The sequence below is a fragment of the Anolis sagrei genome, chromosome Y, assembly GCF_037176765.1.
Source record: "Anolis sagrei isolate rAnoSag1 chromosome Y, rAnoSag1.mat, whole genome shotgun sequence".
Taxonomy (NCBI): Eukaryota; Metazoa; Chordata; class Lepidosauria; order Squamata; family Dactyloidae; genus Anolis; species Anolis sagrei.
The window spans coordinates 71,675,718-71,702,882 of NC_090035.1; the positions used below are offsets into that span (position 1 = coordinate 71,675,718).

General features: G+C 42.1%; 1 protein-coding gene across 4 annotated transcripts; it reads right to left on the reverse strand.

Annotated features, from left to right (window-relative positions):
* Nucleotides 1–3,238: 3,238 nt before the first annotated feature.
* LOC137095336 (cytochrome P450 2G1-like) lies at nt 3,239–19,450 on the reverse strand. Of its 4 annotated transcripts, XM_067461858.1 has the most exons (10): nt 19,268–19,438; nt 17,339–17,501; nt 16,132–16,281; nt 15,855–16,009; nt 14,367–14,374; nt 7,191–7,368; nt 5,961–6,102; nt 4,842–5,029; nt 4,579–4,720; nt 3,239–3,420 (listed from the first exon to the last, which is right to left on the reverse strand). In XM_067461858.1, exons 1-10 carry the CDS (start codon nt 19,436–19,438, stop codon nt 3,239–3,241), a joined length of 1,479 nt encoding a protein of 492 aa, XP_067317959.1. The 4 variants fall into 4 exon arrangements, with proteins under 4 accessions (XP_067317959.1, XP_067317962.1, XP_067317960.1 ...); XM_067461861.1 differs by lacking the exon at nt 14,367–14,374 and having other exon boundaries at nt 15,841–16,009; nt 19,268–19,450; XM_067461859.1 differs by lacking the exon at nt 14,367–14,374 and having other exon boundaries at nt 7,191–7,386; nt 15,880–16,009.
* Between the last annotated feature and the right edge of the window lie 7,715 nt (nt 19,451–27,165).

Below are 27,165 nucleotides of genomic sequence, written 5' to 3' on the forward strand. Positions count from 1 at the left end.
GAAGGTGGACAAGGCCCAACTTTGGCATGTGTGGACATGAGTTTTATCTGCTTGCTTTACAAAACAGTGAAAACATAGAATACATTTCATTCAAATAAAAAATAATAACAATAATAGTGTAAAATGGTATAGTGACAACCTTATGGAATTATAAATCTGATGCTGGTAAGATGGTAAACAATTAGAACATAATATGCCATACATAAATGGGGTTGAGAAAAGGAATGTTTGGATTATTGGTGTGGACAGCAGAATCGTAGAGAACGGGAAAAATGATGGACTGTTGAAGCCTCTAGTTTAATGAATTAGTATTGGAATTTTGGACTTCAGCTGGGCCAATCCATGCAGAGTGGTCTAAACTTTTCAACCACCATGCCTCCAATTTTGTTCCAATTTTAGCTGTAGTGCCAGTCAGGTGTTAAAGTAAGTTTCCCAAAATCTGAGGTCTCTAACTGCAGTAGTTGCTGATCTAGACCCACTTAACCATAGAATCATAGAATCAAAGAGTTGGAAGAGACCTCATGGGCCATCAAGTCCAACCCCCTGCCAAGAAGCAGGAATATTGCATTCAAATCACCCCTGACAGATGGCCATCCAGCCTCTGTTTAAAGGCTTCCAAAGAAGGAGCCTCCACCACACTTATCTGAAGGGTAGTCAGATCTGGACTTCAGCTCCTGACTTTTGGCTAGACTGGTTGGGGCTATTGGGACTTTAAGTTCCAAACAGGACCAAAGTTTGGGAACCATTGCCCTAAAGGTCCTAGGTCCTGTCTAATCTTAGAAGCTAATCTGGATCAGGCCAGGCCAGTGCTTACTGTAGATGGGAGGCTGCCAAAGACTACTGGGTGCTGTGGCTTCTATTTCAGAGGAAGAAGCTGCTGAAATCATCTGATGGTCTGAAAGTCTGTATGTCCCATATCATTCTGCTCAAGTATTATGATGCTAGGTTTTCTCTATGTCCCATCAACCTCCCAGGATTGTCTTGTGAGGATGTGTTAGAACCTCCCTGATGGTTGCATCTAGGCTATGGAACTCCCTCACAAGAGAGATCTGCTTCAACTCTTCTCAGCTCCTTCCCCCACCCTCTTTTGACTTGCCCCAGGCAAGTTAGGGGATTTAATTTAACTTCTCACTTGTTCTTTCCTTCCATCTCTTCATATCTTTCCCTCTTTCCTATCTCATCACTTCTTTTTCCTTCCCTCTTTCCTTCCTTCCTTTCTTCCTTCCTTCCCTCCCTCCCTCCTTCCCTACCCGTCTTTGTTCTTTCCTTCTATGCCAGCATTTCTCAACCTGGGGATCAGGACCCCGGGGGGGGGGGGGGGGGGGGTCATGAGAAGGGTTTCAGAGGGGTCGCCAAAGACCATCAGAAAACATATATTTTTATGGTCTTAGGAATCCATTTGGCAGAGAAGGCTGAACATCTCTTCACCTGTCCTTCTCTTTCTTTTTGGAAACAGATGGTGAATGCTCCCACCAAAAGCCTTCCTCCTGCTGTGATTGGGGGGGGGGGGCGACTATAAATCCCAGCACCTACAGCTCCCCAAAGTCAAGGTCTATTTTCCCCAAACTCCACCAGTGTTCACATTTGGACATATTGGGTATTTGTGCCAAGTTTGGTCGAGGTCCATCATTGTTTGAGTCCACAATGCTCTCTGGATGTAGGGGAACTACAACTCCAAAACTTAGGGTCAGTTTCCACCAAACCTTTTTTTCAGTATTTTCTGTTGGTAATGGGAGTTCTGTGTGCCAAGTTTGATTCAATTCTATCGCTGTTGGAGTTCAGAATGCTCTTTGATTGTAGGTGAACTATAAATCCCAGCAACTACAACTTCCAGATGACAAAATCAATCCCTCCCCACCCCTTCAGTATTCAAATTTGGGCGTATCGGGTATTTGTACCAAATTTAGTCCTGTGAATGAAAATATGGGCATCCTGCATATCAGATATTTACATTACGATTCATAACAGTAGCAAAATGACAGTTATGAAGTAGCAATGAAAATAATGTTATGGTTGGGGGTCAGCACAACATGAAGAACTGTATTAAGGGGTTGCGGCATTAGGAAGGTTGAGAACCGCTCCTCTAAGCTTTCATGCAATCCCCTCTTTCCTTTGTCTTCTTTCCTTTCATCCTTTTACTTTCTTCTCCCCGCCCTTCTTTTCCTTCCTTATTATTAAAACAACTACAACTACAACATCTCATCAGGAAACCGCCTTCATGTCAGTGGCATCCTTCCATTCTCATTCATTTAAAAGAGCTTCCCCTTTTTCTCCTTGTACCCCTTCATTTCTTATTGTTTATTTTGAAGGCTCTTCCCTCATAGTTTCCCTCTTTAATTTTCATTCCTCCTCCCCCCCCCCTCGCTTTTTTCTCCCTGTATGCTTTTAACTACAGTACAATCTTTCTCTCCAAAGGGGATGTGCTCCCTGATTTCTTGTGGAGGCACAAAACCATGGATTATAATGAATCCAAGAATACTATAGAGTTGTATTGGAGGATGTAGAAAATGCATAGAAGGTGCATATCTCTCTGATGTGGATAAAAGTGAAACCATGGATAGAAGTCACATTGATACAGGAGTCACACTGAAATAATGTGAACTGTCGTTTTACGAAGTCTTTAGGTATCTCTGCCAAAGACTGCTTGTGCCTCCCCTGAAAACAGCTTCCAGAATTCCCTAGCATTGAGCCATGGTAATTTAAGTAAGGTAAAGGTTTCCCCCTGACATTAAGTCCAGTTGAGTCCGACTCTGAGGATTGGTACTCATCTCCATTTCTAAGTCAAAGAGCCTCCAAGGTCATGTGGCCAGCATGACTGCATAGAGAGTCTTTACCTTCCTGCTGGAGTGGTACCTATTAATCTACTCACATTTGCATGTTATTGAACTGCTAGGTTGGCAGAAGCTGAGGCTAACAACGGGAGCTCACACCACTCCCCAGATTTGAACCTGTGACCTTTCAATCTGCAAGTTGAGCAGTTCAGCGGTTTAACCCACTGTGCCACCGGGGTCTCCTAGTAATTAAATTGTTATCAACCAATTCCACTAATCCATGGCTAAACACTAGGATCCCTTAAATGTTTTTAACATTTGTAAGCAGGGTGCATACACAATGTCAAATGCAGGCTATGATAAAATATATTTTATTCTACATTATCACCAAAACAATTGCATAATCTACTAGAAAAGTTGTAAATAGACCCTTCATGTCCTGATCCTCAAGATGGCCAATGGCATGATTAGCGAGGGATCAAACACAGCTCATAGATGGGAGGAACGTTTAAAAAGCCATTTTGTTGGGGAGTGATGTCAATATCCGTTGGTGTAAGAGAGGATTTCAACGAGAAGCTTTGCAGGATGGTAGTGAAATACAAGAAGAGCTCCATCCGGGCCATAGATTCTCCTACGCAGGCACGTTTTCCTGGTGACAGGACAAAAAAAAAAAGACAAAGGTGTACAGGTTAGTAAAAGGGTACAGTATGAACTGGAAAATAACCAACAGGTATGGATCAAGGTTCTTCATTCTATATTTCAGTCAAGGATTCATCATGTAGAGCAGCGTTTCTCATCCTGGGGGTTGACTCCTGGAGGGGGGGGGATCATGAGAGAGGTGTCAGAGGGGTCACCAAGGACCATCAGAAAACACAGTATTTTCTGTTGATCATGGGGGTTCTTTGTGGGAATTTTGACTCAATTCTTTCATTGGTGGGGTTCAGAATGCACTTTGATTGTAGGTGAACTATAAATCCCAGCAACTACAACTCCCAAATGCCAAGCTCTATTTCCCCCAAACTACACCAGTGTTCAAATTTGAGCATATTAAGTATTCGTGCCAAGTCTGGTCCAGATCCATCGTTGTTTGAGTCCACAGTGCTTTCTGGATATAGGTGCACTACAACTCCAAAACACAAGGTCAATGCCCACCAAACTTTTCCAGTATTTTCTGTTGGTCATGGGAGTTCTGTGTGCTAAGTTTGCATCAACTCCATCATTGGTGGAGTTCAAAATGCTCTTTGGTTGTAGGTGAACTATAAATCCCAACTGACAAAATTAATTCCCCAAACCTCACCAGTATTCAAAGTTCGATATATCAGGTATCTGTGCCAAATAAATCCCAGCAACTACAATTCCCAAATGTCAAAATCCATACCCCTCCCCCCTCAAACACCCCTATCTGTATTCAGATTTGGGCATATTGGGTGTTTGTGCCAAATTTGGTCCAGTGAATGAAAATACATCCTACATATCAGATATTTATATTATGATTCATAACAGTAGAAAAATTACAGTTATGAAGTAGCAACAAAAATAATTTAATGTTGGGGGTCACCACAACACGAGGAACTGTATTAAGGGGTTGCAGCATCAAGAAGGTTGAGAACCACTTATGTAGTGTTACCGAATCATGACCGTTCCATTTTTAGTAACTCTGCATGGTCACAAGAATTGTGCCTCAATCATCATTTACAAAAAAGGATGTCCGATTGAACTGCTTAGTTTTGAAATAAGTTTGCAGTTAGACTTTAGAGCCAACCTCCTGAGCTGTATAAAGCAAATAGAACATGGCAATGAGCCCTACCTGAGGAGAAGGGCACAAAAGCATCAATCTTCTTAAAACATCCTTCTTCATCCAGAAAGTGCTGAGGGTTGAATATCTCAGGGTCACTGAAATATTGGGGGTCATGCAAAGCTGAGCCTAGTAAGGTAATGATGTTAGTATCCTGATAAAACAAGACAGAGAAGTGAATTGTCAGTGAAGGGGTGATGGAAGAAAGTGATGAAGATCTCACAGATGTATCCCCATTTTCTCGCTCCCACTACATACAAACCACTTCAGTCTACCTTGGGAAGAAGGTAGCCACGGAACTCAGTGTCTTCAGTCACCTTATGAGGCAGTCCTGCAGGAAGGATATCTACCAGCCTTTGGATCTCATGGATGACAGCATTTGTGTAGGGCATGTTCACCCTGTCCTTGACAGCAGGGACACGATTGCGACCAATAACATTGTCAATTTCTTGGTGCACTTTCTCTGTAAAGATATTGAGAAAATATATCATGCAGAGTAATCAGTCAGAGAAATTTAATGCAGACCGAGTCCTATCATTGGAAGATAGCTATGGGTGTGAGATCTGAAGATATCGGTTCTTCAGTCTATATAGTTTTGAACAAAGTAGGCTGAGTGTGAAGTCTTGGCTCTACCCTTTCCTCTTCTTTGCTTTAGTTTTCCCCTGTTCATAGATTTATTGAATAGTGTAAATACCTTCCTCTGTATTCGTTTTTGGTAGAGCATAACACCTCCCAGAAGCCAGCTTTAGTTGGTCAATTCCATTTCCCTGTATAGAGCTCTCTTGCTGGACTCCTCTCTTTTCTAAAGTCACTAGAGGCTTGGGGCATTGTCTGGTAATCCTAGGCCAAGCAATAAAAAAACAGGCATTCTTAGCACCTGCATTTAGCAGTATTTTTATACCACCACTCCAAAGGATAACAGAAGCTTTTGGCCAGCCTAAGTTTCACAGTAAAGAAGATTAAGACAATTTATAACTATCGCTTTGCATCAGAGGCAGAAGATTCCAGAGAGATGACTGCAGCCAGCAAAATCTCCTTTTCTAATGTATTGTTTTTAGCTACCTTATGATAGTCCTGGGTGGAGTTAACCCTTTATTCATCTTGTTTCAGTAAACTCATTTGTTATTTTTTCACCTTGCCTCAAAGTGCCTCTGTCTGCTAAGGGTCTTAATCTTAACAGAAGGTACACAGAGGGCCCCCAAGTAAAGCCAGACAATATAGTTTCCCCAAAGGCTTGGGCGTACCATCACACTGAGTACATTTATCCTGGTCTCTTGCTAGCACTAATGCCTCATATTTCTAGTCATTTCAAACTATTATTGCAACATCTAAAAGCAGGCAGGGTTTGGTTTGAGTTAAATTTGTATTTCCCTTGGATTTGCCCACCTTCATACCTTCCACTTCTGGGTATTTCATCATCAAGAGGAGTGCATATTTCAGGGTGGAGCTGACAGTGTCTGTCCCAGCTGTGAATAAGTTGAGAGCTGTGAGGGCCAAGCTGTTCACTGTGAATTCAGGGGAAGGGTTTCCTTTTTCCTTCAAGAGAATAAAGGAAGAGGCGATCTATTAGCAAATGCATGGCAGAGGATATTATTACTTATCTTATCCAGTCCAAACCTAGAATCCTGTTTATGACCTATCAGGAGCATATGCATTTTTAACGTTGTGAAAGAAGGTATTCAGTACCTCAGAAATCACGAGAAATTTATGCTGCATTCTTCTAAACCAGGCGTTCTCAAACTTCAGCCCACAGCACTTTGAGACTCTAATTCCCAGAAGTCTCTAACTGCCAATCTCAGGAATTCTGGGAGTTGGAAGACAAAACAGCTGGAGGACCACAGTTTGAGGATGACTGCTCTAAACCAGTGGTTCCCAACTGTATGTCCTCCAAGTGTTTTGGAATTCAACCCAGGAAACATCAACCAACTTGACCAAATGCCAAGACTTCTAGTGAAGGAGGCCTCAAGGGTCTCTGAGCAAGGGGCTTTGAGAGCTTAAGTCCAATACACTTGGAGGACAAAAGGTTGGGAACTATTGCCCTAAATGATGGTTAGGAACATTCTAAGTTGCTCCTCAAACTATATAGTAAGCTCTGGGTTTAGGAGTGTTCCAACCTTATGAAAGTAGAAGACCCACAAATTCAAGAAAACTCATCTCTTAGAATTTCTAGGCCTTCCAGCATGCCTCCTTAGTCAACTTCCACCTACCGATGCCTAGAGTAGTGGTTCTCAACCTGTGGGTCCCCAGATGTTTTGGCCTTCAACTCCCAGAAATCCTAACAACTGGTAAACAGGCTGAGATTTCTGGGAGTTGTAGACCAAAACACCTGGGTCCCCACAGGTTGAGAACCACTGGTTTAGAGAAAAGTTGATTCTAGGAATCTCTAGGTCCTCCACCACAACTCTAAGGTCACCTTGGAGCCAAATTACATAGAAAGACTTAGAGATTCCCAGAGAAAAAATATTAATCAAACTTGTGGAGGCCAATTACACATTGAAAATCTGTATCATCTGGGTGTTTTTAGTTTTCCTCTTCATCCTCCCCAGTTTCCAGAATGCAAATAATAGATCCAGTTGAGTTTCACTTTAACACTGCATCCTTTTTTCCTTGGTGACAAGTAATACCTTCTCCATTTCAATGAGGAAGCAATCAATAAAGTCTCTTGGGTTTTTGAGATCTAAGGTCTCCTGGTTGATTTTTATTCTTTCATCAATCAAGGCTTTCAGCTCCTGTAAGGGGTTGTAGATACGACTGTCTCCCCCAGGCAAGTACTGCATGATGCCAGAATACATATCATAACAGCTAGAAAGAAGAGCAAAAGTTATTGTTTTTTTCATCCATGAGCAGCATAAAAATGGTAATCTCATGCATTTTGGTAAACTAATGCAAAAAAATTAAAATTAAAATAGTCTGAGATTTTTTCTTTTCCTTTTTTTCCCTTTTTCCTGTTAGGGTGTAATTTCCTTGCTTATTTTGTTCCTATATGCAAGAGCCAGCTGAATAAAATCCCATATTTTCTGCTTTGAACTGGAATATATGGCAGTGTGGATTCAGATAACCCAGTTCAAAGAAGATATTGTGTGATTTTCTGCCTTGATATTCTGGATAATATGGCTGTGTGGAATGGTCTTGAGACTCCAAAAAGGTTTCTCCTCATTGGGTAAGATAAAGAGTAGAGTATTTTTTGCATACTTTCAGGATCATTTGGGGGTGGGGAATGTTGCAAACTTTCGAACTGGAAATTCTTCTGTGCAAAAATAATTATGGCTGTGATCCTAACTGCAAAAACAGAGATTCCGTGGGTAGAATGGCACCGTAAAGTCAGAGAAAAACTAAGTATTATCCCATGGACAGGGATGCTAAAAGAGAAAGGCATCCTTGGTGGATGGGAGCTTCCAAAAAGCATGGGAAATCCCTCCCCACTTCCCCTTCTCTTCACACAGCGTTTTAGTGCACCAAGAACTTTACAAGCAGGCTATGTGTGTGGTTTTCAGTTAGGTTTTAGGACCTACATTTGGGGATTTATCTGTGTTATCTGTTTTCTGGGCTCCTGGAGCTTCAAAAACTAAGATGCCTGTGTGGATTGGGCCTGGGAATCATGTGACATGGTTAGGGTTAGAGTTAGGCTCAATACACATAGGGCCTATACCTGGTAAGATCCATATCTATCTTCTGAATTACCGGAGGCATCATTTGGACTCCTCCGGTAAAACCGAGACAGATCATGAGATATGGGCCTGTCTGGATGGGCCCAGAGTAGACCACAAGCTGCATTAATAGGAGTAGAGTATACGGATGAAGGTGTTGAAGCCCCTTGTTGTGCTGCTATTTTGACTGGTAGAGAATTTTAATTTTCTTTTTTAGCACATTCAATTCTATCCCTTCTTTCTGTCTTAATCTTCTTTGGCTTTCTCACAAAGTTCCATCTTCTTCCAAGGGAAGTAACAGTCCCACTCTAGGTTGCTGTAAGTTTAATGGGTTGTATGGCCATGTTCTAAAAGCATTCTAGTCCCACTCTATTTTGTTTTGGTCAGTTTCTCCTGGAAGAGTGTGTCCAACTCTGGGCACCACAATTCAAGAAGGACATTGCCAAGTTGGAATGTTTCCAGAGATGGGCCAAAAAGGTAAAGGTTCTGGAAGTTGTGCCCTATGAGGAGTGTCTTAGGCAGCTGAGTATGTTTAGCTTGGAGAAGAGAATGCTAACAGGATGCATGATAGCCATGTTTAAATATTTGAAAGGATGTCACATTGAGGAGGGAGCAAGCTCGTTTTCAGCTGCTCTAAAGTCTAGGACACTGAGCCATGCATTTAAACTATAGAGATTCCATCTAAAAATTAGGAAGAACCTCCTGATGGTAGAGCTGTTTGGCAGTGAAATTACCTTTCACTGATCCAAGAGAAGCTGGAGAAGTGAAAGGGCTTTGCCTCTTCCGCCCAAGGAAGTAAACAGCCCAAAGTAGTTCCTAACGGAACTACTTTGGGGGCGGAGCTGGGAGGGAAATAGCCTCCCTCCAGCTCAGTCTTGTTCCTGACGGCGAGGACAGCGGACGTGAGGAGCAGGCCTCCGAAGAAGGCCTGCAGGGGCGGCGAGACATTTAGGCTCTTGCCCCCATCGTCGGGATTCTCACGCCACAAGGAGCTGCTCCCGCTGCCAGACCGGCAGCTGAAGAGATCGCGCAAGTAGCCAAGGGTCTTAGCAGGGGCTTGTAGGCCTTTGGCCTCTTGCCCCTGGGGACCACGTTTTTTGGTGCGCACGTGGCGCACAGGCGCGGTTTTTTCGGCGCCGCTCGCGCTGGGGTGGGCGGCGTCCCCCACCATGGTCTGATTTGGATGGCCTTGGGCCTTACAGGCCCCATTTTCAATCGGGGATGCCCTCCCCACCCCTCCTTTTTTCTTACCCCATTTCCCATCCCCCCCCCACGGCATCAGGGGACGCGCATGACCCAGGGGGGTCGGGTTGGTCATCTTCAAACTGACCGCTGCCCAGCAGGCAGTGGGCTTGGCCATCTGCCTGTATCTCCCTTGCAGTGTCTAATGGCGGTATAGATCACACGCGCTCTGCCTGGGGGGCTTTGTTGAGCTATCTGGCTCCTTGGACAATTTTGGCTGGTGTTGTCTCTCGCGTTGCAGGATGGGTTAGACCCTTACCTGCCTTACAACATTAGACTATTAGTTGCTATACCTGGATGTTAACAGCCAACAACCCCCACCCTCCCCAATCCCAAGTTGATATTAGGCCACATATAGGCATCACTGTTTTAATTTGGAGCTTAGGTTGTGTTGACCTATCAGATACTCCTACTGCTTCCCCCCCCCCCCCCCCCAGCAGAGCTCCCCTGGGCTCCTTCAATATATACATTGAAACCATATAGGTGCATGTGTGTGGGTGGGTTTATTCGTGTGCGACTATGTATATATGTATATGTATGTGTGTATGTATATATATATATATATCTGTATTTGTATCTAGCTATGTATTAATGATAAGTGTGTGTGCGTTTGCGAGGATATATCATATAGGTATATGTATACTCCGAAACAGAAACAAAGCCTCCCTCATGGCCGGCGGCCATTTTAACATTTCCTCGTGGCCGGTGGCCATTTTGGGGGTGGTTGGTGGCCACGTGGCCCAACTGAGTGACGGCCATCTTGGACCCTCACACAGACAGATTGAGCCAATTTGCTATTAACAATTATAGAATCAGTAGTTCTAAGAGACCTCATGGGACATCCAGTCCAACCCCCTGCCAAAGCAAAAATATTGCATTCAATGCACCCCAGACAGTGGGTCATCCAGCCTCTGTTTATAGGCTTTCAAAGAAGGATCCTCCATCATACGAAGGGGCAGAGAGTCCCACTGTTGAACAGCTCTCACAGTTTGAGAGTTCTTCCTCAGGTTCGGATGAAATCTCTATTCTGTAGTTGGAAGCCATTGTTTCATGGCATCCTGGTCTCCTGGGCAGCGGAGGGCAGACTTGCTCCCTCCTCCTGGTGACTTCCCCTCACTTATTATACATGATTATCATGTCCCCTCCAGCCCTCTCTGCTTCTAAATTTGTTTCACCTTCAAATGCCAACAACCCACTACTGAATTTACAGGATATTGCAGTTTCAGTAGGCATCCTGTTTTACTCATAGGCGGCGTTTACGATAATGATGATAATGATGATAATAATAATAATAATAATAACGCATTTATTATATACCTGACCAGTCATTATAAGATTGTTACTCAACCCAGGAGATAGGCTGATATACATATATATAAGTATACGCACAGATATAGCTCTATAGTCATATAATAATCCACATCTATCGCTCAGTTACTATTATTCTAATTATATCATTATAGAGTGGATGAGCCACCATGGGCCATCCAGTCCACCCAAAAGATGGCTATTCAGCTTTGGTTAAAAGTTCCATACAAGATCATCCCATACTCTCATGACGGAGAGTTCCTCAGTTAAACGGCCTTCACACACACAAAAAAAAAAAAAAAAGTTTTGACTGTTTGCCCCAAATTAACATATAATCAGCTATACTGTTGAGGACAATGACGAGATGGATATACAGGAGATAAGGTTGTATAAAGAGACCCTAACTATTGTTTACCTAACAACCACATATATAATGGCCAGGCACAATATCTAACTTAATGATCAGTAGATTATATTACAGCCAACCATGATTTTAATCTCGAGATACAACGGTTCCATGGCTCCACGGATGCTTATACAATAACGTTAACTGTATACTGATATGTTGTTACAGGATTTTACCCACAAAATATGAGAGGAATGAAGGCCAAGGGCCCGACTGATAAAAGGCCAACATAATGCAGTCAGCACCCCCGGAGCTCGGTGTCAGATGACAGAACATCGATGCAAGGATTCAACATTTTCTAGCTCACATTGAGGCGGTCGGAAAGGATATGGACAATTACTGCCTGAGCTATTCCACAATTTAACGAAGCTCCCTTACTTAATTCATCTTTTTCTTCTAATTTTACATTAGTGCCCGATGCGGAGGGGGAACCTGACCATAACTTTGACCATCACATCCCTCGGATGTCCAGCGACTAAAAGCAGAGCCTTTAGCGCCACCGGTTACATGCATTGGCCTTCTCATCAATAACAGCTGCTATCTCAGGTCAGATATAAACGATGCTTCTAGTTGATTCAACTGAGTCACTAGTTAATATCGATTGGCCTGCAGGACCAAGAGATGATGTACCACGTAAAATGCAGAATGGTGCTTCACTTGCATCGAACGGCACACTGAAGTAATTCCCCAGTGGTCGTTAGTTTGAGCACCCAGACAATTGCCGAAACGAACAACACAGTGGCTGTTAAAATTGGCACACAATAACTAGTTGATAGAGCACAACCTGAGGCCATTGTTAGAGGGACTTGCCCCTACATCGTGGGGTCACACTTACAACAATAACCAATAGTGGCGGTTTAAACAATGAAGTTATAGATTTATTCACCCTAGTTGGATATCGCAACGGGTTATGGATGGCCCAAGCACATAAATGACAACACTTACAGAGAGGAGAGATCAGAGCTTGGCCAATGGCTTTACTGATTTATATTTTACGCTGGGGAAATAATACAACATTACTGGGCTCAAGCTCATTCTCTTTTCAAATATCTTGATAATTGGAGAGGCATACTTCAGTTCCCTGGAGATGCTTGGCTCCTATATGGCAGGTTGTTTTCATCAAAACGCAGCCGGTGAGCCTTAACTTGGCTGAGATTGATAACGGAAATCGTGAGGAGATTAACCCCGAGTTCACATGGACTGGTCACCTGCTATGGTCAGGCTTGGCGCTTAACGCTAACATATGGTCATTTTAACTTACAACATGAGTCCACTCATTACATGTAACCAAGACCAAGTTTAACTCCCTAAAAGGAGTAATATGTATATATAGACGCTTTAAAAAAAATGGGGTTAAAATAGTTTTTGGGGACCAGCTCAAATTAAGCCTCCCCTCCTTTCCTTCCCCGGTTTGTGCGTTGGCTTTAATCATGCGATTCATGTAGTGGAGACCAGTACATTTCTTTTCAAAGAGAGCCTAGGTCGGGACACGCGAACTTATATTAAAGATGCCATAAAGTTGATAAGGGGCGGCCCATGACAACGAGTTGTCAAATGACTCCGTTACAGGGCTAGGTCTTCTACAATAGATTGGGATAAGTTGTCGTTTAACTGCGATTTTGATGAGACTTAAACAAAGGGGCGCCATGCACAGACCCCCCCCCCCCATTCTTCTTCCTAATAAGTTCACTTAAGATAATGGCCAGCATGCCCAACCTTTCGCCATTTAACTAGTCAGTTACAGCCAGCGTTTCCTGCCCAGTCAGCTCATGGACCACCATATTTGCCTTCACGGGATTGAAATTAGACTTTACTTTATTAGACGTCTGCCTTACAAGTTTTAGAACAAAATTAATTAAACATCCAAATAAGTAAATCTATGATTTGTCACATATCGGCTTTGCTATACAATAGCGACAAGGACTTTGGGCCTTGCTGGAAGACACTAAGGCAGTCCACCACAAACGATGAAAGTCATGAGTGTTATCTAAGACCTGGGCGATCCATGTTAAATGCTAGTGACAACCTCTAGCTACAGATGCCGAAGTATTTCTGATAGTCGGGGATATGTTGGCGTAACAATATTAACAAGTTACGCGCGATAGTCCAGACTTTACTGATTGTTAATCGATGTTGGGATCCTCAAGGGACATAGGCGTTTTCTTAGTGCTGGTTTGTCAGGGTCTTTTCCCAGGTCAAACGTTACCTTCGGCTTAACCAGTGTTTACAGACATTGGAGTCCATTAGTCACAATAATGCACTTACGTGGATTGGTGGTTGCCAGAACCTACAAAACTCCAAGCTGGGATTCTGGGGATACAGACTCAAGTTATTGTTAGGAGAGCCCCTCGATTAAGTCAGGGTTAGCCAATATATATATATATATATATATATATATTTACATTGACGGGCTCCCATCCAGTTATATTACCTTTATTATTGTTGAGGCGCACGGAGCCCAGGCAACCACCAGTGCCAAATTTAGCAAAAATTACCAAAACACATATAGCTAATTATAACCGTTCTGGGATAATCTTGGCTTTATATAGTCAAGTTATGAACACAAGACAGATAGACAAAAGCCATAATCATTGTTGTTACATTCCGGGGGGGCGCAGCATAGGGTGTGATGGTGCCTCGACAGGTTTACCACAATTAGGATATACTGTATATAAATCGAAATAAATGGCTAAATAATACTAATGATGCAATATTAAGAATAATACCATTACATTACAATTAAGAGATAAGACAATCTCAAAGAACAAATTACACTGGCCCACACTAGTGGTTCATTTATCACTTAAGCCAATTTTTTAGGTTTTCATGTTTCTTAAATACCAGCTAAAATGCTTGTGAGATCTTAAACCTCACAAAGAGTTTAGTGATAGATTCCCTCATGTTCGATAGTTTCGGATACCTAAGATGTTATACCATCACAGCACCAAAAGCCATTACTAGTTTGGGTTAAGAGCCGTCACACATCAGTTGATACTGGTGAGATGGAATGGTTAGGTGTCATTGAGCGGACCCAAATAGTTCATCACTACCAAACCCTGTTATTTTCATGACTTTGGCCAGCCATTGTCGACAAACTTTGAAATACGACACAGGTGGTGATGGAGATCAAGTCAAATTGGGAGAGTGCGGGCTGCACTCATTGCAATGCTGATGTCACTTGGCACGGAGTGCGAGACAACTGTATCTGAGTGAGAGCGGGTTTAGGCCTCACAGATAACGGTCTGACCTATGAGGGTCATGGTGACTATATTCGTTGGGCTATGTATATCGCAAGGTTAGCCTTGGATATATAGCCCGATTTGTGGGGTCAGAGGGGTACGGCGCCCCCTCCCCCTTGTCTCTGATCTTTGTTTTGAGTCTTACAGCCTCAGTTTGGTGAAACACAAACAGCTGTCCGGAGGAACCACAGGGTCAGAGCGACGGAGGCTTCTATTGGACTATCTGTCCCAGGGTCGGCACTGGAGATTTGCCGTGACTGATGCCAACAGCGAAAGGCTGATGTGGTTTTTTGGTACAACGGATCACCGAGTGATTGGACTGGAGGTTCTCTACTGGTGATCGATGACAACCTTGCATCATTGAAGACTGGTGATAACCCCAGCTTCTGACACATTACCATCATCACACACGCTGACACTGTCATAATACAATATAATATTAAGATCTTCTTGGATGGTGAAAAGATATACAATGTCATTAAATTAAGGTCACCACAATTACTAAATGTCAACATACACAACAAGGTATTGATTTTTGCTCACGCATAGGGTCTGGGACAACTTGTTACAGGTTAGGCTAGCAGTTGGTTAAGAGCTGTTTTAAGGTGTGGGGGGATGGAGCTAAGTAGACACTTGCCCTCATCCTGTGGCGGAAAAACAGCTAGGAAGAAATACATTTGGTGTTCACCCGAAGCAGCCCCCTTTTGGGAAAAAGCCATTAACTTAAATATCACTGGTTGTTACCCTAACCGGGGTGACTACTGGATAAATGGCTTTCAAATGGGGAGGGTCTTACCTCAATATCCTTGAGGAAGATTCCTCCAACATTGGCTAAAAGGTTACCCTGGTTTAAGTCACACGGGAACCGGGTGCTTCGCCCTATTTTGCCGAGGGGTAGGCCGGGAAGGGACACCACCTCGGCTTTATTCACTACACGTTCATGCTAGTCTGATTTAGAGATTCTGGTGCTGAGTTAATTAGGTAACAATAAAGTTGCCCAGTTTTAAACCCATAACTGTTGTCTGGTGTCTTCTTTTGGGTGGTTAGCAGGCAATATGCTACCTGAGTTAACTGGAGGTTTCTAAACAGAAGGCTGTTAGCCATCTAATGGGAGTGCTTTGATTGTGTGTTTCACCATGGCAGAAGGTTGAACTGGATGACCTTTGTTGGCCTTCCAACTCTATGTCTCCTATTCAAGCTGGATTCAAAACACATTGGGATACCAGCTAGGGAGTGCCAATGTGCATCAAGCTCTACACGTTTGCATTGTCACACACTCAACAATGTACCGCTACATGTTTTTGCATGAGAATATTAGTGAATATTCTTTGCACCTCTATTTTGTTTGTCATCTTCTGAAGAGGTAGATCTTCTCATTATTGGTCACTCTGCTTTGGTCTTTGGATAGAAAAACCCCTTCCTTCAGCTGTGCCTTCTTACCTTTGCCCAAGGGGTGCTCAACTCAAAAAATAATTTGTTTGTCAGATCCAACATGGAGAGAAAGGTTTTGTCTTCATACTCAAAACGTCTGCCAAAGACAATGGAGCAAATAATGTTGGAAGTTGTGCAGTTTAGAAGATAGGTGGGGTCAAATGGCAGACCTGAAAAACCACAAATGGAGAGAGTCATTAGTGGTTGCCACTCTTGCTTTATCCTGGCTATAAAAGCTTCCAATATTCGTTTCTGAACTCAGTGGAAAGAGCTAGACAAGGTCAACACAAACCTTTGGTTTTTCTGAATTTCTCTAGCAGATACTGCGCTTCTTCCTGGATTCGCTCTTCAATGGAGCATTTCCCCATCCCAAAATTCTTCAACGTGACGAGAGTGAAGTGACGGAGCTTTTTCCAGCGCTCTCCATTGGCCATAACAATTCCTGGAGGCAGAGTTATTGGAGTTCATTGTGGTTGCAGCTATGCATTGGAGAGTTCCTCCCCAGATGGAACAGAAAAGCAATGTGTATTTATTTTATTTATTTACAGTATTTATATTCTGCCCTTCTCACCCCGCAGGGGACTCAGGATGGATCACAATGCACACATACATGGCAAACATTCAATGCCACAGATACACAACATTTATAAAAAGACACAGAGGCTATTTAACTTTCCAGCTTCATGAGGGTATGCTTGAATTCTGGCCACCAGGGGAGCTGTCGCTTCACTGTCCACTTGTGACACCGATGGAGTACTTCCTCATTCTTTTGCATGCTGCTGGAGATTTTTATGGCATCATAAATTATGAGGGGTATTTTTTAAGTAAGGTCTGTTTGAACATAAGTACACAACGAAAGTTTATTTCAAAAAAGTAAATTTATTTTCGGAAAGTACATACTTCACTCTATTTTTCGACATAGTTGCCAAGTTTGTTCAAACACTTATCATACCTCTGAACCAATTTTAAAATACTCTCTTCATGAATCCTCACTTCGACTGAAGCCACCAAATCATCTGTAATCAAAGAAGGGCGACCGGAGCGGTCCTCATCATGGACATTGTCACGGCCATCTTTGAATTGTCGTACCCACTTATGCACTTTGCTTTCACTCATAACAGTATCACCGTACACTTCACAAATGTGTTGATGAATTTCTGCAGCAGGCAGGTTCCTTGCTGACAAAAACCGTATCACTGAGCAAACCTCACATGCGGCGGGTGAGTTGATAGTCTTAAACATTTTTAAAGCACAGAACAGAACCGTACAGGTTAGCTACAAAGCGGAAACTGAGCACAGTTGTTCCCGAGGCATGCTGGTACATGACGCACACGCTCGTTGCGGTATGCGCGCGAACTACTAGTGTCTACAACAAAACAGATCTTACTTATCTATCACAGCACCATTTTGAACCCTGGAGTGGTGATATGGGCCTTTGTAATCAGACAAGAAGGATTGTGGCCATGATTTGGAAGCCACACTAGATTTAGTCCACTTACCCAAACCTTTGAAGGTCCGTTCAACAGGAGCTATCTTTCCCCTTCCACAGAACTGTTCCCCATGGTCCACCAGAGCTTCCTTCAGTGCTTCATGTCCACAAAGAACCACAACCCGTCGGGGGCCCAGGTACAAAGTGTATACTGGACCATATTTGTGACTCAGCTGCAAAAAAAAAAAAAAAAAAAAAAAAGAGGACAAGAGAAAAATGTTAAATGAAATGTGTGGCTGAAATTATTGGAAATATAAATCACACACCGCATGGATGGAGAAAACCAGTGGTGTAATTACAGGGTAGAGAAGAAAACAGAACGAGGGCTTTGTCTGCCAAATAAGAATCCTCGCAATGATTTTTCCTTTATAGTCAACCTTCTACAGTCATAGGTTTGCCTTTTTTGGATATACTTAATAGTCTCAAGGAATTTCTAGGTGTATGAATGTTGACCATAAAGTTGGACAGGAGAACCTTGAGATTCCTACAAAGGTTTTCTCTCCAGTTTAAAAAGTGTTAGCCAAAACTAACAAAATGAAGTTAAACAGTGACAAATGAAAGATACTCCACTTAGGCAGAAAAAATGAAATGCAAAGATGCAGAATGGGGATAATGCCTGGCTCGAGAGCGGTATGTGTGAAAAAGTTCTTGGAGTCCTTGTGAACAACAAGTTAAACATGAGCCAATAATGCGATGTGGCGGCAAAAAAAGCCAACGGGATTTTGAACTGCATCAATAGGAGTATAGGGTCTAGATCCAGGGATGTCATGCTACCCCTCTATTCTGCCTTGGTTAGACCACACTTGGAATACTGTGTCCAATTCTGGGCACCACAATTGAAGAGAGATATTGACAAGCTGGAATGTGTCCAGAGGAGGGTGACTCTATTGATCAAGGGTTTGGAGAACAAGCCCTTTGAAGAGCGGCTTAAAGAGCTGGGCATGTTTAGCCCGAATAAGAGAAGGCTGAGAGGAGACATGATAGCCATGTATAAATACGTGAGAGGAAGTCATAGGGAGGAGGGAGCAAGATTGTTTTCTGCTGCCCTGGAGACTAGGACGCGGAACAATGGCTTCAATCTACAAGAAAGGAGATTCCATCTGAACATTATTAGGAAGAACTTCCTGACTGTGAGAGCTGTTCAGCAGTGGAACTCTCTGCCATGGAGTGTGGTGGAGGCTCCTTCTTTGGAGGCTTTTAAATAGAGGCTGGATGGCCATCTGTCAGGGGTCTTTGAATTAGATGTTCCTGCTTCTTGGCAGGGGGTTGGACTGGATGGCCCATGAGGTCTCTTCCAACTCTATGATTCTATGATTCGTGTTTGTTCTTCTTGCATAAGCATCATGATCCCAGTAAATATGTAGTGTGCACTGTAGACTCAAAAAAAAATCTTTCATGCCTCAGCCAAAGCTTTAAATTGCTGCAATGCTAGAAATCTGGGGATTGAAGGAAATTTTCCTTTGAGGGAGTAGGGTCTTTACAGGGGGAGGGCAATACCCTCTTTTTGCCCCTGTTTAGCTACACTTCCTCAGACAATCCACCCCTCTCCTTGTCCTCTGATAGGACAGGATCCAGGACAGGCAAAGGACAGAACTCTGTGTTGCATACAAATTAAGCTGGAACAAATTAATGGAAGACTGACCTATCAGTGGGGATGAACCATAAAGTTTATATGGACTATTTGCATTCAGAGGAAATGTAAATTTGGGTATCACATGCTATAAGGAAAGGGGGAGAGAAGAATTCCCTTTAAGCCAAACTGTGGGCTCCTCAGAGGAACCCAGTTGTCCATGAGATGCTCGCACAGGTTGAATTCTGGACTTTTCTCAAAGTGTTCTCATACTATCAAGATGAAAAGGGAAGGACAAGAACACTCAAATATCAAAACATGCAGACCTTCCAATCCCATTTTTTCCATGGCAGAGATGACAAAACTCACCGCCAAGAGGGACTTGGGTAGATCCTTGGGGTTCAGCTGAAGTAGGTTGCCAAGGAAGGGCAGGGGCATTGGCCCAGGTGGAAACCTCACCTCCTTGTGTTTCCATTTCCATGCAGAGACGAGGACCAGGCAAATGCCCAATGAGATGCTCAGCACCCATTCAAGCTCCATGGAGAATAGCCTGAACACTCAACTGCACGCCAGTCTTGACACATACATGTATTTTCCTTTAAACCAAAACAAGCCAGTTTCGTCTCTTCGTCTCTTATATTTAGGAGAAAAACAAGTTTTTTTTTGCAATCTCCACCCCTGGAGTGTCAAGAATAGGCTCTTCCTTGGGCTAGAAATGAGTGTTGCAGACTCAAGCAAACATTTTTTCTTTCTCGGATCTAAATACCCAGAAGGTGCAGATCCTGTCCGATCTTGAAAGTTAATAGGAAATCCTATGGAATTTATGTAGTCACCATAAGTCAACAAGACACCTGACGGTTTAGTCACACATATTCTTTTAATGCAAATACTTTTTATTATTGACTGTTTTTATTATTTTATTATTTATTGTTTTAATGATTGCTTATGTACTGTCTAATTATGATTTATGTTTAATTGTGGTTTTATTATTGTGGTTGTTATGGTTTGGCATTGCGTCAGTGTCCAATGTATGGCACTGAAGTTTTGTCAGTTATGTGTAAACCGCTTTGAGTCCCCCTGTTGTTTGTTGTTCATTCATTCAGTCGTCTCCGACTCTTCGTGACCTCATGGACCAGCCCATGCCAGAGCTCCCTGTCGGCCGTCACCACCCCCAGCTCCTTCAAGGTCAGTCCAGTCACTTCAAGGATGCCATCCATCCATTTTGCCCTTGGTCGGCCCCTCTTCCTTTTGCCTTCCACTTTCCCCAGCATAATTGTCTTCTCTAGGCTTTGCTGTCTCCTCATGATGTGGCCAAAGTACTTCAACTTGGTCTCTAGTATCCTTCCCTCCAATGAGCAGTCAGGCTTTATTTCCTGGAGGATGGACTGGTTGGATCTTCTCGCAGTCCAAGGCACTCTCAGCACTTTCCTCCAACACCACAGCTCAAAAGCATCTTTCTTCCTTCGCTCAGCCTTCCCTAAGGTCCAGCTCTCACATCCGTAGGTTACTACAGGGAATACCATGGCTTTGATTATGTGGATATTTGTTGCCAGTGTGATGTCTCTACTCTTTACTATTTTATCGAGATTGGACATTGCTCTCCTCCCAAGAAGTAAGCGTCTTCTGATTTCCTGACCACAGTCTGCATCTGCAGTAATCTTTGCACCTAGAAATACAAATTCTGTCACGGCCTCCACATTTTCTCCCTCTATTTCCCAGTTGTTAATCATTCTTGTTGCCATAATCTTGGTTTTTTTGATGTCTAGTTGCAACCCAGCTTTTGAGTCCCCCTAGGGGTGAGAAAAGCAGTATAGAAATACTGTAAATAAATAAATAAATACATGCTAAGCTAAGTATTGATTTATTTTTATTTATTTATGATATTTATATCCAGCCTTTCTCTATGTCGAAGGGGACTCAGGGCAGCTTACAGATAGGCAATAATTCAATGCCTTAACCACAGTAACAATTAAAGTACATTTAAATTAAAATAAAAATCAGCATTAAATACATTAAAACATAATAAAATGTTACTATCACTATAAACTACATAATCAGCAATCATAGTCCAGGTCATTCCGATAGTCATTGCACATAATTCCGATTAATCTATTGCACTATTGTTCTTCTCCGAAGGCTTGATCCCAGTGCCATGACTTCACTCACTTTCTGAAGGTCAGGAGGAAGAGGGCTGATCTAGGGAGGGAGTTCCACAGCTGAGGGGCCACCACTGAGAAGGCCCTGTCTCTCATCTCCACCAGTCATGCCTGTGAAAAAGGTGGGACCGAGAGCAGGGTCTCCCTGGATGATCTTAAACTCTGAGATGGCTCAGACAAGTAAGCTGGGCCAGAACCATTTAGGACTTTATAGACTAAAGCCAGCACTTTGAATTATGCTCGGTAGCAGACTGGCAACCAGTGGAGCTGACGTAACAGGGGAGTTTTGTGCTTCCTGTACACCCCTCTGGTGAGCAATCTGGCTGCCGCCCATTGGACCATTTGGAACTTCTGAACAGTCTTCAAAGGCAACCCCACATAGAATGTGTTGCAGTAGTCTATTTGGGATGTAACCAGAGCATGGACCACTGGATGGGGGAATAGTATAAACTAGGTCCAACCAATACAAAAATAGCACAAAATAAAGCTTTTACAAAGTTCACATTAAAATCTACAATGCCAAACCACACTTGCTAAAATGATGTGACAAGTAACTGATTACTAAAGCTGAATATCAGAAATGCTACTTTTCAGAAGGTGACCTATTAGAAAGACTTCCACCACATCTTGGAAAGATTTGGATGCCACCTTTACACCCAGCAACTGCATTATGCAATGAGATCCATTCACTTGCCAATCAAGGCAGAAACAGAACGATGTTTCCAGCCCCTTCTGCCAGCAAACAAAGATGTGATAAGAAATCTGTATAGGGCTTTGCTTCTGATTGTTGCTTTGCTTGCTAGCATCATTTTTCTTGCTTCAAGATCAACAGCTGACTGGACCTCCTTTATCCTGCAACTGCCTTCTTTTAAATGTGTCTTGCCAGAAATTACTTGGTTTTACATTAAGAATACATTGTCTTATTGATCATGGAATAGTTTCAAATCTCTCACTCTAGGTTAAAAATCTGCACCAGCCCTTCTAAGCAAAATATGCTGGTTCAGCCAAGCTCAGCAAGCCATGGATGAAGCAAGAAGAGCTTTCTCAAAGAGAAGCCTCTCATCAGAGTATGTCCATCCACTAGCTCAGCCACATTCTTAAACAACATTCTTTCCTATCTGTCCAAAACAGGGACCCCTGACCTGCTTTGAAGATGGACAAGATGATTGAATATTGAAGCCTCCAGTTTAGCGAATTAATACTGGAATTTTGGCCACCCAGTTGCTTTGGACTTGAGCTGGGCCATTCCATGCCAAGTGGAAGAAATTTTCCTACTATCATGTCTCCAATTTTGTTAACATTTTAGCTGTAGTACCAATCAGGTGTTAAACTAAGTTTCCCAAAATTTGAGGCCTCTAACTGCAATAATTGCTGATCTAGACCCCTTATCTGAAGGGTAGTCAGACCTAAGTAAATGGATACTTAATGGCCGCATTGCAAAACAAAAGCATATCAGTCTTGTAGAGCAAATTTTTCTCTTTCAGATGATACTATTGGCTTTGAACTTTGGTAGATTTTACTATTTGCACTGATAGTGCCAAATTTGAAGAGATCCTGCAGGGCGGTTATAGATTTTGGGTAGTTGCAAATCTGGCAGTATTATGTCCAGCATAAGCATAATGCTTTGTCAAAATTTCAAGTCCCCAGGCTCCCCTTCCCCTCAGTTTTAGGGCTAGAGGGTTGAAAATTGCCACATATGGAAGGCGCATCTACCACTCTTAGCCCACCAAGTTTTATAATGTTTGGGTCTTCCCCTGATTTTTAAGGATTGTTTTCTTACTATAAATAAAATCTCCTTCAAAACATTCCCTCTTTCCCCTTGCTGGCACCACCCTCTAACTTCTCCAGGAGCAGCAGCAGCAGCAGCAGCAGGGAGACAGGGAAGAGCACCATTCCTTCCTGCCAAAGAAGCTCCACATACCACACATGCAACCCAGTGCCAAGCCCCACTATTTCACTTTTTCTTTAACTGGCAGCAATTGGGGGAGGAGGGGGGGGGGAGGAATTTCTTTCCCCTTCCCATCATTTCTGGCAATGGCATGGTTTGTCCTTATATCCTTCATTACAACCTGGATTAAAAGCATCAGAGTTACTTTATGGTACCACTATTTCTGTGATGCTTTCCTCTCCATATGCAGAAGAGGCGAGTGGTGGGTAGGCGAGGTGAGGCTGGCAGCAGGTAAGGCGGATGGCATTCTCCTCCGCTTTGGCCAGGCCACATTAGGAGCGTTACGTGGACCAAAAAGAAGACAAGGAAACAGTACCTGCTCCCGATTTCTTTTGTTTTGAGGTTATGTTCATACCAAGGGGTGTGGCCTTCCCCTCCCCCCCCCAGAATGAAAAAACAGAATGAAACAATGAAATGGGATAAACGGGTACCACGCACAGCTCTACAAGCTCTACAAGAGAGATTTGCTTTGTCTCTCCTCAGCTCCTTTTTTGCCTTCCTGTTTAAATGGGTTAGGTGTGACTTAACCAAGGTCATTTAGATGTTTTCATGGAAGGTCAGGAATTTGAATCCTGGTCTTCAGAGGCACATTTCAAAGCTCAAACCACTACAGTATGTTGGCCCAAATAGTATCAGCCATTGAAATCCACAGGGACTCATTCCCTTTTGATCATGGAGCAGCTGCCTGATTATTTCTCCCCATCTTGTGTAAGCACGGGTATCTTTGTTCTGTCTGTTGTAAAGAAGATTGACTTCTTTTTAATTTTTAATTGATTTTTTAAAAAAATACAACTTAATTCCCCCAATTAAAAATAAATAAGCAGAAAACACAAACACTGACAGAAAATAAACAAAACAACACTAAAACAATTCCTTTGCCCTCCTTCCCCCACCACTGTGCACCCTTTTTATAAAGAGAGATAAGATTAAAAAAATATAAGAAATATATATTAAAACACCATTGATTTATCCACCTGTCAAGCCATCTATCAAACTATTATAATTTCCTTCTTTTCTTCTACTTAAATCAACTTCTGCTAAATATAGAAAATATACTTATGAGCAAAACCTACACACAAGTAATATTAATACAAACAGTTAGAGAATTTTGACTATAATTCAATTGTCATGATTATCCAATACACCTCCCAATTCTTTCCCTTTTGATTTTGATTAACTTTACTGTATTTCAACATTTTTAAATATAATATCTTGTTGTATTTCTCCCTTTATTTTCAGTGTTCTTATTTCACCAATTTACTACCCTGCATTCTAAAAAGTCTTCACTTTATTTTAGTTCTTCTTGAGTTCTCCATTCATTTATCCCAGCCCATTCTCAATTATTTTCTTTTAGAGCAAATCATCTTTCAAATAGTAAATTGTGCATTTAATTTAAACATGTTTCTCCCATTGAAATGGGCTCTCATTTAGTTCATGCAGGTTTGCTTGTGTGTTTGGACAAAGGATGAAAGTTTAAATATCCTTCACCCCTTATTTCTGTATTGAATACTTTGTTTTTCTTCAGTCTGAAAATAAATATGTACTACTTTTCTACTTCAGAACCCATCTATGTACATAGTCTATTTATAGGAATCTGTTTCTTTGATTCCCTCTGTTTCCTTTATTATCTCTTTCTTTTCAACTCCTACTTTTTGAATTGTACTATATCATCTCTTCCTTCACTTTATGTGACTTGTTCTTTTCTGGCAATCTGTCTTGTGGATATCAAGAACAAGACACATAAAGAACAAGACTCATAAAGTGAAGGAAGAGATGTATTTATTTATAAAATACATAAATAAATCTCTTCCTTCACTTTATGTGTCTTGTTCTTTTCTGGCAATCTGTCTTGTGGATATCAAGGTCTGTTTGGATTTACTATATATTACTAGATCCTCTTTAATTCTGATTTCAGTTTGAGAAAGCTCTTTTTAAAATTTCATTATCACTTGCAAAATCTGTAGTTGTGACATCTTTCAATGTTCTTCATATGCAATGGGAGCAGAGACTGGAAGGAACTAGTTACAGCTTTCTGCCTGCAAGGGACATAGATTAGTTGCTTATTGAAATGGTTTACTTCTTATATCTGCACTGGAATGTAGTCTGGTTTCCCCCACTACATTTTAAAATATTATTTGGGTCAAATTGTTTATAATCCTGATAATTTTGTCTTTATCTCCTTTGGAAAAGATAACTCTCGGTAGAGTTGGAAGAGATCCCAATCCAAGCAGTCCAACCCCATTTTGCTATGCAAAAATGCACAATCCAACCAGTCCCCCAAAAAGACCATGAAGCCTTTAAAAGCCTCGAAAAAAGGAGAGAACATCACACTCCAAGGCAGAGAGCATATTTATTTATTTATTTATTTATCTATCTATCATGTCAGACATGAGTTGAGGGTACAATTAAAATGTATTTAAAAACACAAAACAAAGTTTTAAAAAACTTGGCATATGAACTATCTTAATGGGTCATGCCTAGCAGGTCAGTAGAATCAACATTTCCATTTATTACAATGTGTAGTCTGCAACGGAGAAAGATAAGGCATGATCCAGGGTAGGTTCCCCCCCCCCCAGCTTAAAACAATGCTAGAAGTGTGTGTTTGGAATGGCTCACAAGAAAACTGGCTGGGAGATACACAACTACCAATGTTGTGAATGAAACCCATCCTGCTCTGAAACCCAAGAGGGGATATGGCAAGATTAGCGAGGCACCAAACAGAGCTGGTATATGGGAGGAATTTTTAAAAGGCCACTAAGTTGGGGAGAGGTGTTAATGTCTTTTGGGGCCAAAGACGATTTCACTGAGAAGTTTTGCAGGATGGTGGTGAAATACAAGAAGAGCTCCATGCGGGCCATTGATTCTCCTATGCAGGCACGTTTCCCTGGAGACAGAACAAAAGTCAGACAAAGGCCATCAAGTCAGGAAAATGGCTAGAGAGCCTGGTCCCTGTTGTACACTATGAACTGGAAGGCATCAACTGCTATGGGCCAAGGATGACATTCTGAATTCAAGGAAGAATTCATAACCTAGAGTTATAAAATTGTAACTGCTCAGTTTTTAGTAACACTACATATTTGTAAATATGGTGCAAGGACCACAATCGTAAATGATTATTGAGATGTTATATTACGATGCCAACCATTTCTTACTGTTCATCCTTAATGCATTTTTAAACACAGTATTGTGGAACTGTGCTTTGTCGAAATAGTCTGCCAACTATTTCTTATTATGTAAAACAAATGGTTTCTTTTTCACAGTACGAGCTGTATTTTAGGTTTTATCTTGTTAATATGAATGAGAACAACAACCTTGGTTTTGGACACATTTGCTAGTACTGATCCTAGGATTGCCAGAGTAAAACCTTGAGGGGGCTTCTGCTCCTTTAAGAGTTGCACAGAAGAGGAAATTTCAGCACTTGTTGCTTGTTATCCAGTTGTGTGACAATCTGCTCCAACGAAAATTCTGGCTTTCTGACTTCTGTGCAGGAGCTTACTCCAGTTTTCAGTCTGGCACCCTAAGTACAGTTGGCAATTTGGAAGGAATGAGAAGTCCATCTTTTGATGCAACTCACTTTATTATTTATTTATTTATTCATTTACGATATTTCTAGCCTACCTTTCTTGAACCTGAAGGTGACTCAAGGTGGCTTACAACCAGGCAGCCACTCAATGCCTTAACAATATAAATTTAAAACCACATTTAAAACAGAATTAAAAAGTACATAAAGTAAGACCTTTTTTTAAAAAAGCATATAAAACCAATATATAAAACCGATACCTTCACTGTTAGCCTCGTTTTCCAAAATAATCTTCTGAGCCGTTCCAATATTCAATGTCACATAATTCTGTGTTTGCCTATTGTACTAGATTTCAAAGACTTGTTCAAATAACCACGTTTTCACTTTTTTTCGGAAGGTCAAGAGGGAGGGGGCCTATCTAATATCCCTAGGGAGGGAGTTCCACAGCTGAGAGCCCACCACTGAGAAGGCCCTGTCTCTTGTCCCCACCAGTCGTGCCTGCGAAAAGGGTGGGATCAAGAGCAGGGCCTTCCCAGATGATCTTAAGCTCCTAGATGGTTCATAGGGAGAGATACATTCAAACAAGTAAGCTGGGCTGGAACCGTTTAGGGCTTTATGGGCTAAAGGCAGTACTTTGAATTGT